This window comes from Bos indicus x Bos taurus, chromosome 16, assembly GCF_003369695.1.
Source record: "Bos indicus x Bos taurus breed Angus x Brahman F1 hybrid chromosome 16, Bos_hybrid_MaternalHap_v2.0, whole genome shotgun sequence".
Taxonomy (NCBI): Eukaryota; Metazoa; Chordata; class Mammalia; order Artiodactyla; family Bovidae; genus Bos; species Bos indicus x Bos taurus.
In genome coordinates this window covers 33,256,397-33,272,594 of record NC_040091.1, presented here as the reverse complement: position 1 = coordinate 33,272,594, position 16,198 = coordinate 33,256,397, and the positions used below count along the sequence as shown (strand labels likewise).

The window sequence follows — 16,198 nt, the reverse complement described above, 5'->3', positions numbered from 1 at the left end:
ACAGTATAGCCACATGAAGAAATAATCTGAGAACCACTGAATATGAACTCAACAACCATTTACTATTGGGTTATTATGTTATCCTTGGTATACTAAAAGCAAAGGAACCATCCAAAATGGGGAGGAGGTATCATTTTCAGTTTTCAGTCCAGCATGTACATGTCACCGACGCAATGGACGTAAGTTTGAGTGGGGTCCGGGAGTTGGTGATGGAGAGGGAAGCCTGGCATGCTGCAGTCCACGGGGTTGCAAACAGTCAGACAAAACTGAGCAACTGAACTGAACTGATGTACAGAGTTTGGAAGTCATTAAGTCTAACTGCTTATATCAATTCTGATCTCCAATCCTAGTGGTTTAAAGCAGCAGTCCCCAACTTTTCTGGAACCAGGAACTGGTTTTATGAAAGATAGTTTTTCCATGACCAGAGGCAGAGTGTGGTTTCAGGACAATCCAAGGGCACTCATTTCTTGTGTTAATGTTAATCTGTATTTGCAGCCACTCCCCACTGGAGCTAGAGCTAGCATCACTGCCTGGGTTCCACCAGATCATCAGGCATTAGATTCTCAAAAGGAGAACACAATCTATTATAGATCCCTCACATGCACAGTTCACAGGAGGGTTCCAGCTCCTATAAGAATCTAATGCTGCCACTGATCTGACAGTAGGCGGAGCTCAGTTGGTAACACAAGCGATAGGAAGCACCTCTAAATACGGATAAAGGTGCACTGGCCTGCCACTCACCTCCTGCTGTGTGGCCAGGTTCCTAGAAGGCCATGGACTGGTAGTGGTCTGTGGTCTGGGAGTTGAGGACCCCTGGTTTAAAGTACAGATTCTGGAGTCAAAAAGAACTGGTCCAGCCAGTTGCCAATTACGGAACCTTGGTAAAACTACTCATCTTCATATTAATCACTCTATCAAAAGGTTCACCTAGCTTATAGTTTTTTTTCGTGATGACTAAACACATGGGAGACATTTGTAAAGGCAAAACTGCCCTGCTTGAAAACTCCTCAAGCCTCTTACTGGCTAAGTTAAAATACACCAAATCTTTAATACAGTACACAGGGCTTGCCAAGATCTGGTGGCTTCTAATGCCTAAGTCGTACTCTCTCTAAATGCTTGTGTTCACATCCTACATACAAACTACAAGGAACTATTAAAAACAGATAATGAATGCCATTCTATCTTCAATACCACACACTCAACCACATTCTAACTTTCCAGAAACCACTTATTCATCTTTTAAGATAATTCAGCTCAAGCCACCTCCTCTAGAAGTCTTTCCAGATTCCTCATTCCCACATTTTCTCACAGGCAAAAGTGACCAATCTCTTTTTTGTGTACCCCACACCAACTCCCATCATTGTCTTGTGTTATACTTACTTATTATATAAACATCTCCTTCTACTAGAGCTACACCCTAAGGACAGAGATCCCATCTGTATACACAGTGGTACCTCAGCACTCAACATGTGTGCTAAGTCGGCTTCAGTCATATCCGACTATGTGCGACCACAAGGATTGTAGCCTTCCAGGCTCCTGTCTACGGGATTCTTCAGGCAAGAATACTAGAGTAGGTTGCCATTCTCTTCTCCAGGGGATCTTTCCGACTCAGGGATTGAACCCAGGTCGCCTGATTCTTTACTGTCTGAACCACCAGGGAAGCAGCGGCATGCAGCACAGGGCTTACCTAGCATATGTTTAAAAAGGTTTGATAGAAAATTCACGCTATTTGGCCAATCTCATTTCATAAATGATGGAGGTAGAAAAGTTTTCTCATATATAAAATTAAAAAAGTACAGAAGTTACAAAGTTCAGGCCAAATTTTAAGAAGCTGACAAACAAGATGGCTTGAAACAACAGAACCAAACCAAACCAAACCAATTCTGTCTCTCAGATAATTATAAAACTAGAAAAATTTGGAAAATAAGAGTATCAAAATGAAGCAATAATACTTTTCTTAAAAAGAAATACTTCCTTTCCTGCAATAAACAAACAAGAAAAAGCCTGCCACTGAATAAAGTCAAAACATAAAAAACAATTTCAGGCCAGGCACAACAAAAAAGCATCAAAGACTCACACTGACTAATCTGTAACTAAAAACTAGCATATGAAATGGTACAAATGACTACTTGATATATGTCATACATGCTTTGGGTACGAAACAGCTATTGACCAACATTATTATTTTTCTCTAAAATCTAAGACAGCAAAAAAGACAGAAATACATGGAAAACAAGCTAAGAAAAAACTAAAAAGAGAAAAGACTGCCACTGTATGTCACCATCACTTAAAAAATTTAAAAGATATTGTAGTTGACAGATTCTTTAAACATCCAGTTGCATTTTTACAATCACAGTAATAGTGATTTATCCTTTGCTCCAAAGAATAGGTGAAAATTAGTAACCTATGAGCTTCAAAATATATTCCATCATTAATACATCATACAAAATTATTAAATAATGAATCAAATATAATTTTATTATATTTACTATTATGTATGGAAAAAATGTCTAATTAATATGATGATGATTCTCCAAAAGAGAAAAATTCATTCATTTGGGGCAATTAAAAAATTTTATGAATATAAAAATCAGAATTTTGAAAACTCTTTTCAAAAGGCAATCATTTGCAGACAGAAGAATCCAATATATTATAATAAAAACCAGTCACTAAATCTTTCTAAATCTTAATTTTATCATTTGCAAAGTGGAGGTAGTTATATTTTTCAAAAATTGCTGAGGAACAATTGAGACAACATAAATGAATAATGATAACAAGAGACAGTGCTATTCAACAGCACGGTGCTTTTAACAGTAGTGCTGTCTGTCACTCAAAGCAAAGCAAACATAACCTTTATCCTTAATTATACTTTATACCTTGCATTCATGGCTCTTTAAGATTTGTTTTACATAACATGTCTTAGGGAACATAGTATAATCATCCTTCAAGACAAACAAGCACAGCAAATTAATTTGTGAAAGTCTTCCAAGATTAAGTGGTAGAAACAGAATTCTTAATTTCAAAATCACCTACTCATTAATATCCAAGCACATTTTCTTCTCAAGGACCACATTCTTTATACTACCTTTTTCGGAGTGAGATGAAACCTACCCTCACCCACCCCCCCCCAAAAAAAACCAACCAAACATTTTTTTTGGTCATAATTAACAACAACAACAACAAAAATTAACTGTAATCAAACAGATTATATGACCTCACGGGATCATTTGTTCCCTTTCTGCAGTAGGTTTTAAGCTACATTGTCATCAAAGTATCGTTGCCAGTAAATCTAATTACAGGTAAGAAACTGCTGAAAACTATCTAGCAGAGATTCTAAAAGCTAGCAACTAACCAGTTATTTCCTGTAGGTTAAAAATGAAGGGTTTTTAAACCATAAATGCTAATTAGGCTAACAAAATCTTAAAAGATATTTTATTTAATCATTAAAAAGCAATAAAATAGTACTACTTTTATTTCTAACAATTTCAATTATCAAACCAACTGATCTAACCAATGCAGAACCATTTAATCTATGTAACACCTTAAGATGAAAACATAACTTCATCAACTCAAGAGCTCTCATTTTTCAAAACAAATATAGTTCATATTTATATACTTGCAAGTATTCACTTTTCAAAAGTATAAGCCATACATGAGCTTAGTTCACTTTTCAGAAATAATATAAAAAGAATAATGTTTCAAATAATCCATTTATTTTACTAATATACTATGAAAGATTAAACCACTTAAAAACTAAACACAATTTGTAAAAATACTTGTTCTTACTTTCATACACAAGATGTGTCTCTCTGTACTAAGAAGTTCCATTAATTTATAGAACTGATTCTGATTACCAGATAACCATTATGCTGATCAAATCATGGGCTTTTTTCAGAGAATACACTGTCTAGTGCAGTGCTATAAGAAGTATGCTCCAATCAGATAAAGAGCATAAGTATTTTTAGAGGTCGAGTCTGAAGAATAGGTAAAAACTGGGTTTTTTCTCACTTGATCATTGAGTTTCCTCATCAGCTTTATATTTTAGTTTTAAAACAAAGCATAAATTTACAAAATAGCCATGAGTAGAAGAGGTGTCCACATTAGACACATTGATGAACTTTAAATAAAAATGTTGATTTTTGACTTCTTATACTGGTAAAAATTGCTTTCAGTTCTTTAAAAAATATTGATTTTGTTTTAAATTTGTTATAAAGGCATTTTTTCAATTATAATACCTGAATCAAATCAAAGATATTTTAAAATTTTGTTGCCACTGATTTCATTTATTTACTGTGGTAAAACATATATAACATATCACTTATCATTTTAAACTTTTTAAAAGTATGATTCAGTGGCATTAATTAAATTTACAATGTTGTACAAACATCACTGTTACATGATACTGGATTCTAAAACCTTTCATCACCCAAACAGAACTCTGTTACTGTAAAGCAGTAACTCCCAAGTCTCCTTCCCCCAGCCACTGGTAATCACTAATCTACTCTGCATCTCTATGATGATGGCTCTAGATATTTGCTTGTATTAGATATTTCTAGATATTGCTTGTTCTAGATATTTCTTGTCTAGAATATATACATATAGATTTTTTTTTCTTTTTTTTTGGCTACACTGGGTCTTTGGTGCTGTACTCGGGCCATCTCTCGTTGTGGAAAGCAGGGCTACTCTCTAGCTCTGGTGCGTGGGATTCTCTTTGCGGTGGGTCCTCCTGTGGAACACAGGCTCTAGGGAACATGGGCTTCAGTGGTTCTGGAGTATGTGCTCAACAGGTGTGGGTGGGGACTCCAGGGCACAGGCTCAGTCATTGTAGCACATGGGCTCGGCTGCCCCATGGCTTGTGGAGTCACCCTGGACTAGGGATCAAATTCCTGTCCCATGCATTACAAGGTGAGCTCTTAACCACTGACCACCAGAGAAGTCCCTTGATTTGCTTTTTTAAATGACAAATGATGTTGAGCATCTTTCACATGCTTATCAGCCATATTTATATCTTCTTTGGAGAAATGTATCAAGTCTTTTGTCCATTTTTTTAAAGGGGGATATTTGTGATCTGTTATTGAGTTGTAGGAGTTCTTCACATACTTTGGATATTAAACTCTTATAAGATATATGTTTTTATAAATATTTTCTCCCATTCTATGAGTTGTCCTTTCACTCTTGATAGTATCCTAAGATGCACAAGGTTTTCATTTTGATAAAGTCAAATTTATCTACTTTCTGCTTTCTCTGTTTGTGCAACTGGTATCATGAATCACGAATCTACTGCCAAATCCAAGGTCATAAAGATTTATCCCTATGATTTATTCTAAGGGTTTTATGGCTTTAGCTTTTATATTCAGGTCATTGATCCATTTTGAGTTAATTTTTATATATGTTGTGAAGCAGGGGACCAAACTCACTTTATTTTTATGTGGAAGTACAGTTGTCCAAATTTTATCTGTTGGAAAGACCATTCTTTACTGAACAGACTTGGCTCCCTTCTCAAAAACCTAATGCAGCAGTGTCCTCGGGCTGCCACAACAAAGTACCATAAATTGGGCGGTAAAATCAGTTAAAAACAATACGTTTCTTCTCTCAAAGTTCTGGACTCCGGAAGTCCAAATTCAAGGAGTTGGTAGGACTGTGTTTCCTCTAAAACTTTTAGGGAAGAATCTTCCCTTGTCTCTTCCAGTTTCTCATAACCCATGTTTCCTGAGCTTCTGGCAGCATAACTCCAATCTCTGCTTCTATTTTTACATGGCTGTCTTCTCTCTGGGTCTGTCTTTTCCTCATCTGATGACACAAGTTATACTGGCTTAGAACCCACCCTAATAACTCCATCTTAACTTGACTATATCCTCAAAGACCCTATTTCCAAATAAGGTCACATTCATAAGTATGGGGTATTAAGACTTTCATACATCTTTTGGGGGAACACAATTCAAAACATAACAGCCATAGGTATATGGGCTTATTTCTGAACTCTCCATTCTGTTCCATTTGTCTGTATGTCTACCCTTATTCCAGTATTGCTAGCTTTATAATAAATTTAGAATTTGAGAAGTGTGAGCCATTCAACTTTATTCTTCTTTTTGAAGGTTGCTTTGCCATTTTTAAATTTTGCCAACTTTGCCAAACTATTCAGAAACAAAAAATCTTTGAAAGTGAAAGTGAAGTCGCTCAGTCGTGTCCAACTCTTTGTGACCCCATGGACTGTCCTCCGTCCATGGGATTTTTCAGTCAAGATTACTGGAGTGGGTTGCCATTCCCTTCTCCAGATTCCCGACCCAAGGATTGAACCCAGGTCTCCTGCATTATAAGCAAGACACTCTACTGTCTGAGCCACCAGGGAAGTCTAAATAATCTTTAACCAATCTTTATTATGGGTTCCATTTTCCTGATTCTTTAGAGGCCTGATAATTTTTTACTGGTTACCAGACACTGGGAATTTTACCTTTTTGGATGATGGATATTTCTATATTCCTATAAATATTCTTGAACTTTGCTCTGAGATACAGCTAAATTACTTTTTAAAAAATGTGACCCTTTTGTTTTTAATATTTTTAGGTAAGAGTAGAACTCAGACTAGCATTAATTATTTCCCCAATACAGAGGTCTCTACCAATGACCTGTGAATTATGAAGATCTCCAATCTGGCTGTTAGAAATAGGAATCATTTCTAACCCTGTTAGTGCCAATTACTGTTAACTCTATAATCTTTTTGAGTTTTGTTCCCCCTGCCCTTGGGGAGTTTCTTCACACATGTGTGCTGATCCGTACTCAATCACATATGTGTGTGCGTTTAGTTGCTCAGTCCTGTCTGATTCTTTGTGACCCTTTGGACTGCAGTCTACCAGGCTCCTCTGTCCATGGAATTTCTGAGGCAAGAATACTGGAGTGGGTTGCCATTTCTTCCTCCAGGGGATCTTTCTGATCCAAGGAATGAACCTCCGTCTCCTGTGTCTCCTGTACTGCAGGCGGATTCTTTACCCACTGAGCCATCAGGGAAGTTCCACTCAATCACATACTCAAGGGTAATTCTCTGCAGAGTTCTTTCTCTGTGTAGCTCTTTCCTCTCTGATACTGGATCGCGTCTTGGTCTCCTTGGACTCTCAGTTTCCTCCCTCCAACCTAATTGTCAGATAACCTACATTTGTTACACATAAACCAAGACACAGACACCTCACCAGTCATGTCTTTTAATCCTATCTCCCTGTAAGTGTAAAAAGAGATTTATCCTGTAAGTTCCTAAACAGCCATTCCCATATTTCTTAAGATATTGCTATGCTGGTTCAAGACAAATGCCATGCAGAAACAGCCTCTTCCACTCTCTAAAGAATGAGTTCTACCCAGTTTGAACCTAAAATATGTTTCAGTTACAAGTGGCCTATATCCAAACAGAATCATTACTGCCTTCTTCTTAGTTGCTAGTCTCACCACTCCATCACATTGAGGAGCCCAGAAAATCTTTGTACTATTCTATTTCTCACTGAATTTGTTTAATTAAGGTATCATTAAACATGTAACTCATATAGCTCTACAGGGGCTTTACTTTTACTGTCTCAAAACTGTAAGTTCTTAAAGTAAAAATGTATATAAATATATGCAAATCTGACTTTTCTGGGGATAATGAAGGTTTTCTCAGTCTCAGCACTACTGATATTTTTGAGCAAATAATTCTTTGTTGTATGTGTTCTGGGGGTAACAGAGGAGGTATGAAGAAGTATTTTACATACCGTAGGGTGTTTAGCAAACCTGCTTGACCTTTGCCTGCTGAATGTCAGTAGCAATCACTTCCAGTCCTCCACCATGCATGACAATCAAAATGTCTCTAAATATTGCAGATATCTTTTGGAAAAGTTAGAGAAGGCAGGATCATACCAATTGAGAACCACTGGGCTAACACAATAAACATCTCTATTCTAAGCACTTGTTCAGTTTTTAATCAATAAAAGCGGGGACAGCAATTGGATAAAACTTTATTTTAGACTGTCAGGACCTATTAAATTAACAAAGTTCTCAAAAACTTGGGGATCATTTTTGCTAATTACTTTGCTCAAAAATATCTTAAAAGTGTGTTTTAAAAGTAATTGCTTTAAAATGAAGCTTCCCAGTGGCACAGTGGTAAAGAATCTACCTGCCAATGCAGGAGACCTAAGAGACATGGGTTTGATTCCTGCATCGGGAAGATCCCTTGGGAAAAGAAATGGCAACCCACTCCAGTATTCTTGCCTGGAAAATTTCCATGGACAGAGAAGTCTGGTGGGCTACAGTCTATGGGGTTGCAAAGAGTTGGGACACGACTGAGCATGCACACACCTTTAAAAATAATTCCGTTTTAAATACCAACAATCTGCATGCTCAAACTATTAGAAGATATAATGAATAAATATGAATATCTCTGAAAGAAACAGATTAATTCCAGTATCAATCAACTACCCATGAATAAAATTCAGTTTTACTTCATGCTATGCTAATTTTATGAATTAGTACACTTACATGGAGATAAAATTATTACTTGTGTGTTAAAAGTGCATAATGTGAAACTTCTTAAAAATAAACTTCTCTACTCAAAGTTCTCATTTTTTAATATATAATCTCCAAGACTTAGAACTTATTTTTAAATGGTACAAAAGGGAAAAAATTAAACTAGTAGCTAGAATTTAAAGAGGGAGAGTTGGAAAGCTCAAAGTTCACAGTAAAGTAGTGTTGCTGTTCAAAGAAAAATACTTCATAACAATTTCAGGTTTTGAGTAGACATAGAAGGTGGATGCAATTACCTGCAACATGAGCTCACAGTCATCTCTTCCAACAAAAATCATTTCTCGTGGCAGCCTGTGGCGAGTGCCTCCACTGCTCACCAAAAACCAGGATGTTAAGCTCATTTTCTGTTTAGCTTCTAAGTCTTTGGGAAAGCTACGTCATCCTGAAGAGAGAGATTTAGAAAAGCATACATTCAGATATTTTCAATTTCGGTATCTATTCACCAAACCCTGTAAGTAGGCCTTGGAATAGAACTGCATTCAACATTTACACCTGACTAAATAAATAGACAGTCCACAGATCCCAGGAAAAAAACATATCTAACATATTCTCAGAAGTAAGTCTACAAACTCCAATAAGAGGTCAATTAAAAAAAAAAATTAGTCAATTAGGCAGTCAACTAATAACATTTATCATATGTCTGAAAGGCTTTCAGCATAGCTTATAAGGTCTACAATTCTTAGGTAAATGATCACGTTTGTATAATGTTAACCTCAGTAAATGCTAGCAATATTACAATATTATACAAATAAGTATCTAAATTACAAATGATTTGAGAAAGACAGACTCAATTTAAATGAATATATTTGATAACTGATTAAGAGCTAACAAGGGACAACAAAGAAACTGCTTCACTATCAGTGTAGACCATTCAATGCTCTTTCAAAAGTATGCAATTTATGTACTGTACTTTTACCACTCTAATGGCAAAAAGTGAAGAGGAACCAAAAAGCCTCTTGATGAGGGTGAAAGAGGAGAGTGAAAAAGCTGGCTTGAAGCTTAACATTAAAAAACTAAGATTATGGCATCTGGTCCAATCATTTCATAGCAAACAGAAGGGGAAAAAGTAGAAACAGTGACAGATTTTATTTTCTTGGGCTCCAAAATCACTGTGGACAGTGACTACGTCCATGAAATTCAAAGACGCTTGCTCCTTGGAAGGAAAGCTATGACAAACCTGTGCTGTGCTTAGTCACTCAGTCATATCCAACTCTTTGCAACCCCATGGACTGAAGGCCGCCAGGCTCCTCTGTCCATGGGATTCTCCAGACAAGAATACTGGAGGGGGTTGCCCTCCTCCAGAGGATCTTCCCCAAAAGGGATAAAACCTATGTCTCTTGTACTGCAGGCAGATTTTTTACCATCTGAGCCACCAGGGAAGCCCTAGATAACATATTAAAAAGCAGAGACATCACTTTGCCAACAAAGGTCCGTATAGTCAAAACTATGGTTTATTCCAGTAGTCACGTACAGATATGACTACTGTACCGTATCTGTATGGTATACACCATACAGATGGTGGACCACAGAGAGAAGGTTGAGCATCAAAGAATTGATGGTTTTGAATTGTAGTCCTGGAAAAGACTCTTTAGAGTCCCTTGGACTGCAAGGAGATCAAACCAGTCAATCCTAAAGGAAATCAATTCTGAATATTCATTGGAAGGACTGATGCTGAAGCTGAACTCCAATACTTTGGCCACCTGATGCAAAGAGCTGACTCTTTGGAAAATAACCTGATGCTGGGAAAGACTAAAGGCAACAGGAGAAGGGGATTGCAGAGGACGAGATGATTAGACAGCATCACCTATTCAATGGACATGAGTTTGAGCAAACTCTAAGAGACAGTGGAGGACAGAGGAGCCTGGTGTGTTGCAGTTCATGGTGACTGAAAAACAACTTTCTAAATACATTTTTCCTAGAGCCGCAGTTCCTAAACTTTTTGTCCTTGAGATTCTTCTACACTCAGAAAAAAAAAAAAAGACCCTAAAGAACATTTTGTTTACATGGATTAGATATATTAATATTTATCATATTAGAAATAAAAACCGAGAAACTGGTATGAATTAATTCATTTTAAAATTATTGATAAATCAATTTTACAGAATAGCTAACATTTTAATGAAGACTAATTATACTTCCCCCAAAATCAGTGAGACTAATACCATTATACATTTTTTAAAATCAAATCTTTAAGGTCTGATTTAATAGAAGATTTTCATATCTGCTCTGAATTCAATCTGTTTAACTTAAAATACTTAAAAACTTAGCTTCATACTTATTTCCAGATAACTAATGGGAAATGGTAAATTTATTTTAATAATCTTTCCAAATAAATGAAGATGGTTTTCTTTGATACTACACCAAAACTTCCCAGGTGGTAATTTCTTGAATGTTATTTACAATACGGAATCTGAAACTGCATACATTTTAACATGAGAATCTATTTTCTGCTTTGAAGGGATTTTGTAACTTCATACATTGATCACTTGAAAAACACTGGCTCCCTAAGTTACACAGATCTTCCAAGTGATGATACATTTTACTATACTATTTAAAAATATCACATTCATTTAATATCATCATTCATCTCATCAGAAAAGTCTTTTAAGTTCTGGGCAGTTGTGAAGCAGCAGAATCAAGTTCCTGAAATTCAAATTTTCTCTTGCAAGCCTAATTTTCCTGTCAAAAAACACTGTTAATTCTTTTCCTTGAAGTGGCAGGTTTATATTGTCTACCAAATACTCAAGTTTGCAAAACCATAATTTGTCTGCCAGTCATTATTTCAAGTAAAAATAGTGTTCCATGAAACAACTGGCTAGTTCAGCTCACAACTCAAACAATAACACAAATGCTTTTCTTGAGACAACCGTGGTACTTTGGTACACAGAAAAAAGTGCTTTATGTGCAGTTCCATTTAGTCACACAGAACATTAAAAAGATGGTGATTCGAAGGTCAAGATTTATTAGACTTAATACTTTTTAACACTTTATCAAGGACATTCTTTAGTGAAACCGGCTTTTTTTTCTTACTTTCCAGTGCACGGCAGTGAAGAATATGACTGCTATTAGCACAGTAGGATGCCAGTGCCTTCACTAAGGAAGCAGCAGCCTTAGCCAGCATTGTTTTTCATATCAGTTCAAAGGTCCATACAATAAAAAAAGCAAATAATGCTTTGATAATATTAAGAAAACAGTTTTGACTTCACGACCCGTGATATGGTTTCAGGGACTCCCAGAGGCCTGTTGACTGAGCTTCAAGAACTACTGTCTTAGAGGATGTGACTATGTCATTATGAGCATAAACTTAAGAGTCAGACACTCCTGTTCTACAGTTATTTCTGCATGACCTTGGCCAAGTTACTTACTCCGGGTCCCTTAGTTTCCTCTTGTGTAAAATGGAAACAAGGATAGTGTCTACATGACAGCTTTTTTCTTATGGATCAAAGACTACTACTTACAGTATATTTTTCCTGTGAAATGATCCATTCTCTTACGATTTAATAAGCAGCAAACCTTGTGGCTCAGCTGGTAAAGAATCTGCCTACAATGAGGGAGACCTGGGTTCGATCCCTGGGTTGGGAAGATTCCCTGGAGAAGGGAAAGGCTACCCACTCCGGTATTCTGACCTGGAGAATTCCATGGACTGTAGAGTCCATGGGGTCGCAAAGAGCTGGACACAACTGAATGACTTTTACTTTCACTTTATACCACAAAACAATGAAACATTCTGCAATAAGAAACACATCTATACATTAAAAGAAAATCCTTTAAAATGTGGACTTTTATGTTAAAGTAAAAACCTTGTATGTTATGAATTTGTCTACACATACATGAAACCATGCGCTTCATCAAAATAAGCAAATAATTTTCTGTAAAGTGAAAACTATTAAGTTCTATTCTCTTTTGAGTTTATTACATTAATATGGTCAATTTATGTGGATTCTTAAATCTTCCATTCACCTAACTCCTTGATGCAGATGCTGCTGTTAGTCTTCTACTCATCAGTCTGCAATGTGCAAGCTCAGCTGTCAAGTTGTGTCCAACTCTTTGTGACTCATGAACTGTAGCCCTCAGGACCCTCTGTCCACGGAATTTTCCAGGCAAGAATACCGGAGTTGGTTGCCATTTCCTTCTCCAAGGGATCTTGCTGACCCAGGGATCACACCTGCATCTCCTACATTGGCAGGCAGGCTCTTTACCACTGAGCCAGCAAAGGAAGCATTCATCTGTGTACTTTCCGTCAAAATGGTTTTCAGCATTTCATACGTCAAGTGTCGCTACTGCTACTGCTAAGTCACTTCAGTCGTGTCCGACTCTGTGCGACCCCACAGATGGCAGCCCACCAGGCTCTGCCGTCCCTGGGATTCTCCAGGCAAGAATAGTGGAGTGGGTTGCCATTTCCTTCTCCAATGCATGAAAGTGAAAAGAGAAAGTGAAGTCGCTCAGTCGTGTTCGACTCTTAGCAAGCCCATGGACTGCAGCCTACTAGGCTCCTCCATCCATGGGATTTTCCAGGCAAGGGTACTGGAGTGGGGTGCCATTGCCTTCTCCGTAAGTCGTGTCCAACTCTTGCGAACCCATAGACTGTAGCCCACCAGGCTCCTTGGTCCATGGGATTTCCCAGGCAAGAATACTGGAGTGGGTTGCCATTCCCTTCTCCAGGGGATGTTCCCAACCCAGGGATCGAACCTGGGTCTCCTGAATTGCAGGCGGATTCTCTACTGCCTGAGCCACCAGGGAAGCCCAAATAAGTACATAACTATATAAAATAAAATTTTATATAAATCTGGAAAACTCAGCAGTGGCCACAGGACTTTTCATTTCATTCCACTGAAATGAAAAGGTCAGTTTTCATTTCAATCCCAAAGAAGGGTAATGCCAAAGAATGTCCAAACTACCTCAAAATCACGTTCATTTCACATGCTAGCAAGGTAACACTCAAAATCCTTCAAGCCAGGCTTCAACAGAATGTGAAAAAAAACTTCCAGATGTACAAGAGGGACTTAGAAAAGGCAGAGGAACTAGAGACCAAATTGCCAGCATCCACTGGGTCACAGAAAAATCAAGGGAATTCCAGAAAAACATCTTCTTCTGCGTCATTGACTATGCGAAAGACTTTGGCTGTGTGGATCACAACAAACTATGGAAAATTCTTAAAGAGATGGGAATACCAGGCCATCTAACCTGCCTCCTGAGAAATATATATGCAGGTCAAGAAGCAACAGTTAGAAATGGACATGGAACAATGGACTGGTTCAAAATTGGGAACGAGTATGCTTATTGTTACCCTGCTTATTTAACTTATATGCAGAGTACATCATGCATAATGCCAGGCTGAATAGAGCACAAGCTGGAAATAAGATTGCCAGGAGAATTATCAATAACCTCAGATATGCAGATGACACCACCCTTATGGCAGAAAGCGAAGAGGAACTAAAGAGACTCTTGGTAAAGGTGAAAGGAGAGAGTGAAAAGGCTGGCTTAAAACTCGACGTTCAAAAAAAGAAGATTATGGCATCTGGTCCCATCAATTCATGGCAAACAGGTGGGGAACCAATGGAAACAGTGACAGACTTCTTTCTTGGACTCCAAAATCACTACGCACAGTGACTGTAGCCATGAAATTAAAAGATGCTTACTCCTTGGAAGAAAAGCTACGACAAACCTAGATAGTATATTAAAAAGCAGAGACATTACTTTGCTGACAAAAGTCCGTATAATCAAATCTATGGTTTTTCCAGTAGTCGTGTATGGATGTGATCAGTTCAGTTCAGTTCAGTTGCTCAGCTGTGTCCGACTCTTTGTGACCTCATGGACTGCAGCACGCCAGGCTTTCCTGTCCATCACCAACTCCCAGAGCTTACTCAAACTCATGTCCATCAAGTCGGTGATGCCATAAACCATCTCATCCTCTGTCATCCCCTTCTCCTGCCTTCAACCCTTCCCAGGAGCAGGGTCTTTTCCAACGAGTCAGTTGTTCAGATTAGCTGGCCAAAGTATTGGAGCTTCAGCTTTAGCATCAGTCCTTTCAATGAATATTCAGGATATCCTTTAGGATCGACTGGTTGGATCTCCTTGCAGTCCAAGGGACTCTCAAGAGTCTTCTCCAACACCACAGTTCAAAAGCATCAATTCTTCAGTGCTCACTTTCTTTATGATTCAACTCTCACATCCATGCATGACCACTGGAAACACCACAGCTTTGACTAGACAGACCTTTGTCAGCAAAGTAACGTCTCTGCTTTTAAATACACTGTCTAGGTTGGTCATAGTTTTTCTTCCAAGGAGCAAGCATCTTTTCATTTCATAGCTGCAGTCACCATCTGCAGTGATTTTGGAACCCAATAAAATAAAGTCTCTCCTGTTTCCATTGTTTCTCCGTCTATTTGCCATGAAGTGATGGGACCAGGTGCCATGATCTTCATTTTTTGAATGTTGAGTTTTAAGCCAGCTTTGTCACTCTCCTCTTTCACTTTCATCAAGAGGCTCTTTAGTTCCTCTTCACTTTCTACCAGAAGCGTGGTGTCATCTGCTTATCTGAGGTTATTGATATTTCTCCCAGCAATCTTGGTTCCATCCTGTGCCTCTCGTAAACCCTGGCATTTCTCATTATATACTTTGTATATAAGTTAAATAAGCAGAGTGACAATATACAGCCTTGACGTACTCCTTTACCAATTTTGAACTAGTCCATTGTTCCATGTCTGGTTTTAACTGTTGATGCTTGACCTGCATACATATTTCTCAGGAGGCAGGTATGGTGGTCTGGTATCAGCCAGACCCATCATCAGCCCCACTCATTATCAAAATACATCAACTAAACAATAATCATACATTGCATATCGTTTATGTCAATGCTCTAAAATTACTCACTTAAACATTTTAGGGAAAAATTATGATAATATATAAAATGCCTTGTAACTTATTCATAAAATGAAAAATACTACAACCTTTAATTCATACATATTTCAATTCTGAAGAGTCCATTTAATGGATCACTGATTGAACTTCCTGAAACACCTTCTCAAAGCACAGTCTTTAGGTCATACTGGAAATCTAAAGACTCAATAGTATGGAGGACCACTGACCTTCACAAAGATTACAGTCCCAGACCTTCTTACATACTCAAGTGCAACCATAAACTATAACGTTTGCTCTATGACTTTGCAATTCCTCAAATTAAAGGTGGTGATAATGATAGAATAGGATAGATACACAGGTATTTATTGAAGTCCCAGCAAAGGACTGTAGACAGAGAGGGAAACCTAGGAAACTTTGGGAGACCACTGTAAGTTAATGATCGCTCAAGAAAGCTATTGGAACATCATGGGAGGAAGCAGCCTTACTTAACTATAAAGCCATAAATAAAAGCACAAGATACGCCCCAGGCCATGAGGTGAAAGAAAAATGTCACCACCCTTCTACTGATTAGAATAAATGCTATGACAATCCTAGTTGACCTCACAGGAGGTGCTGGTGATATAAGCCTGATATCTTCTTGAAGAAGGTGGTCTTTGCCCTCTCTTTAACTTTTCTTTGATTATAAAATTTTAGTCTTCTTGATCCTCGGGGCAGAGATTCCTCATGTGCTCACTTACTTGTATCTCTCACAAGTGCTTTATGTTAATAAAACTACTTCTTGCCTATCACTTGTGTG

The 16,198-nt window shown here is 37.7% G+C and overlaps 1 protein-coding gene across 11 annotated transcripts in view; it reads right to left on the bottom strand.

Moving 5' to 3' along the window:
• CEP170 (centrosomal protein 170) overlaps positions 1 to 16,198 on the bottom strand; it is a 130,775-nt gene that overhangs the window by 84,908 nt on the left and 29,669 nt on the right. For all 11 annotated transcript variants that reach the window (XM_027564690.1, XM_027564693.1, XM_027564695.1 and 8 more), the window contains exon 2: positions 8,778 to 8,923. In XM_027564690.1, coding sequence (XP_027420491.1) covers positions 8,778 to 8,882 — 105 coding nt within the window. In that variant the 5' untranslated portion in view covers positions 8,883 to 8,923. The remainder of the gene's footprint in view (positions 1 to 8,777; positions 8,924 to 16,198) is intronic.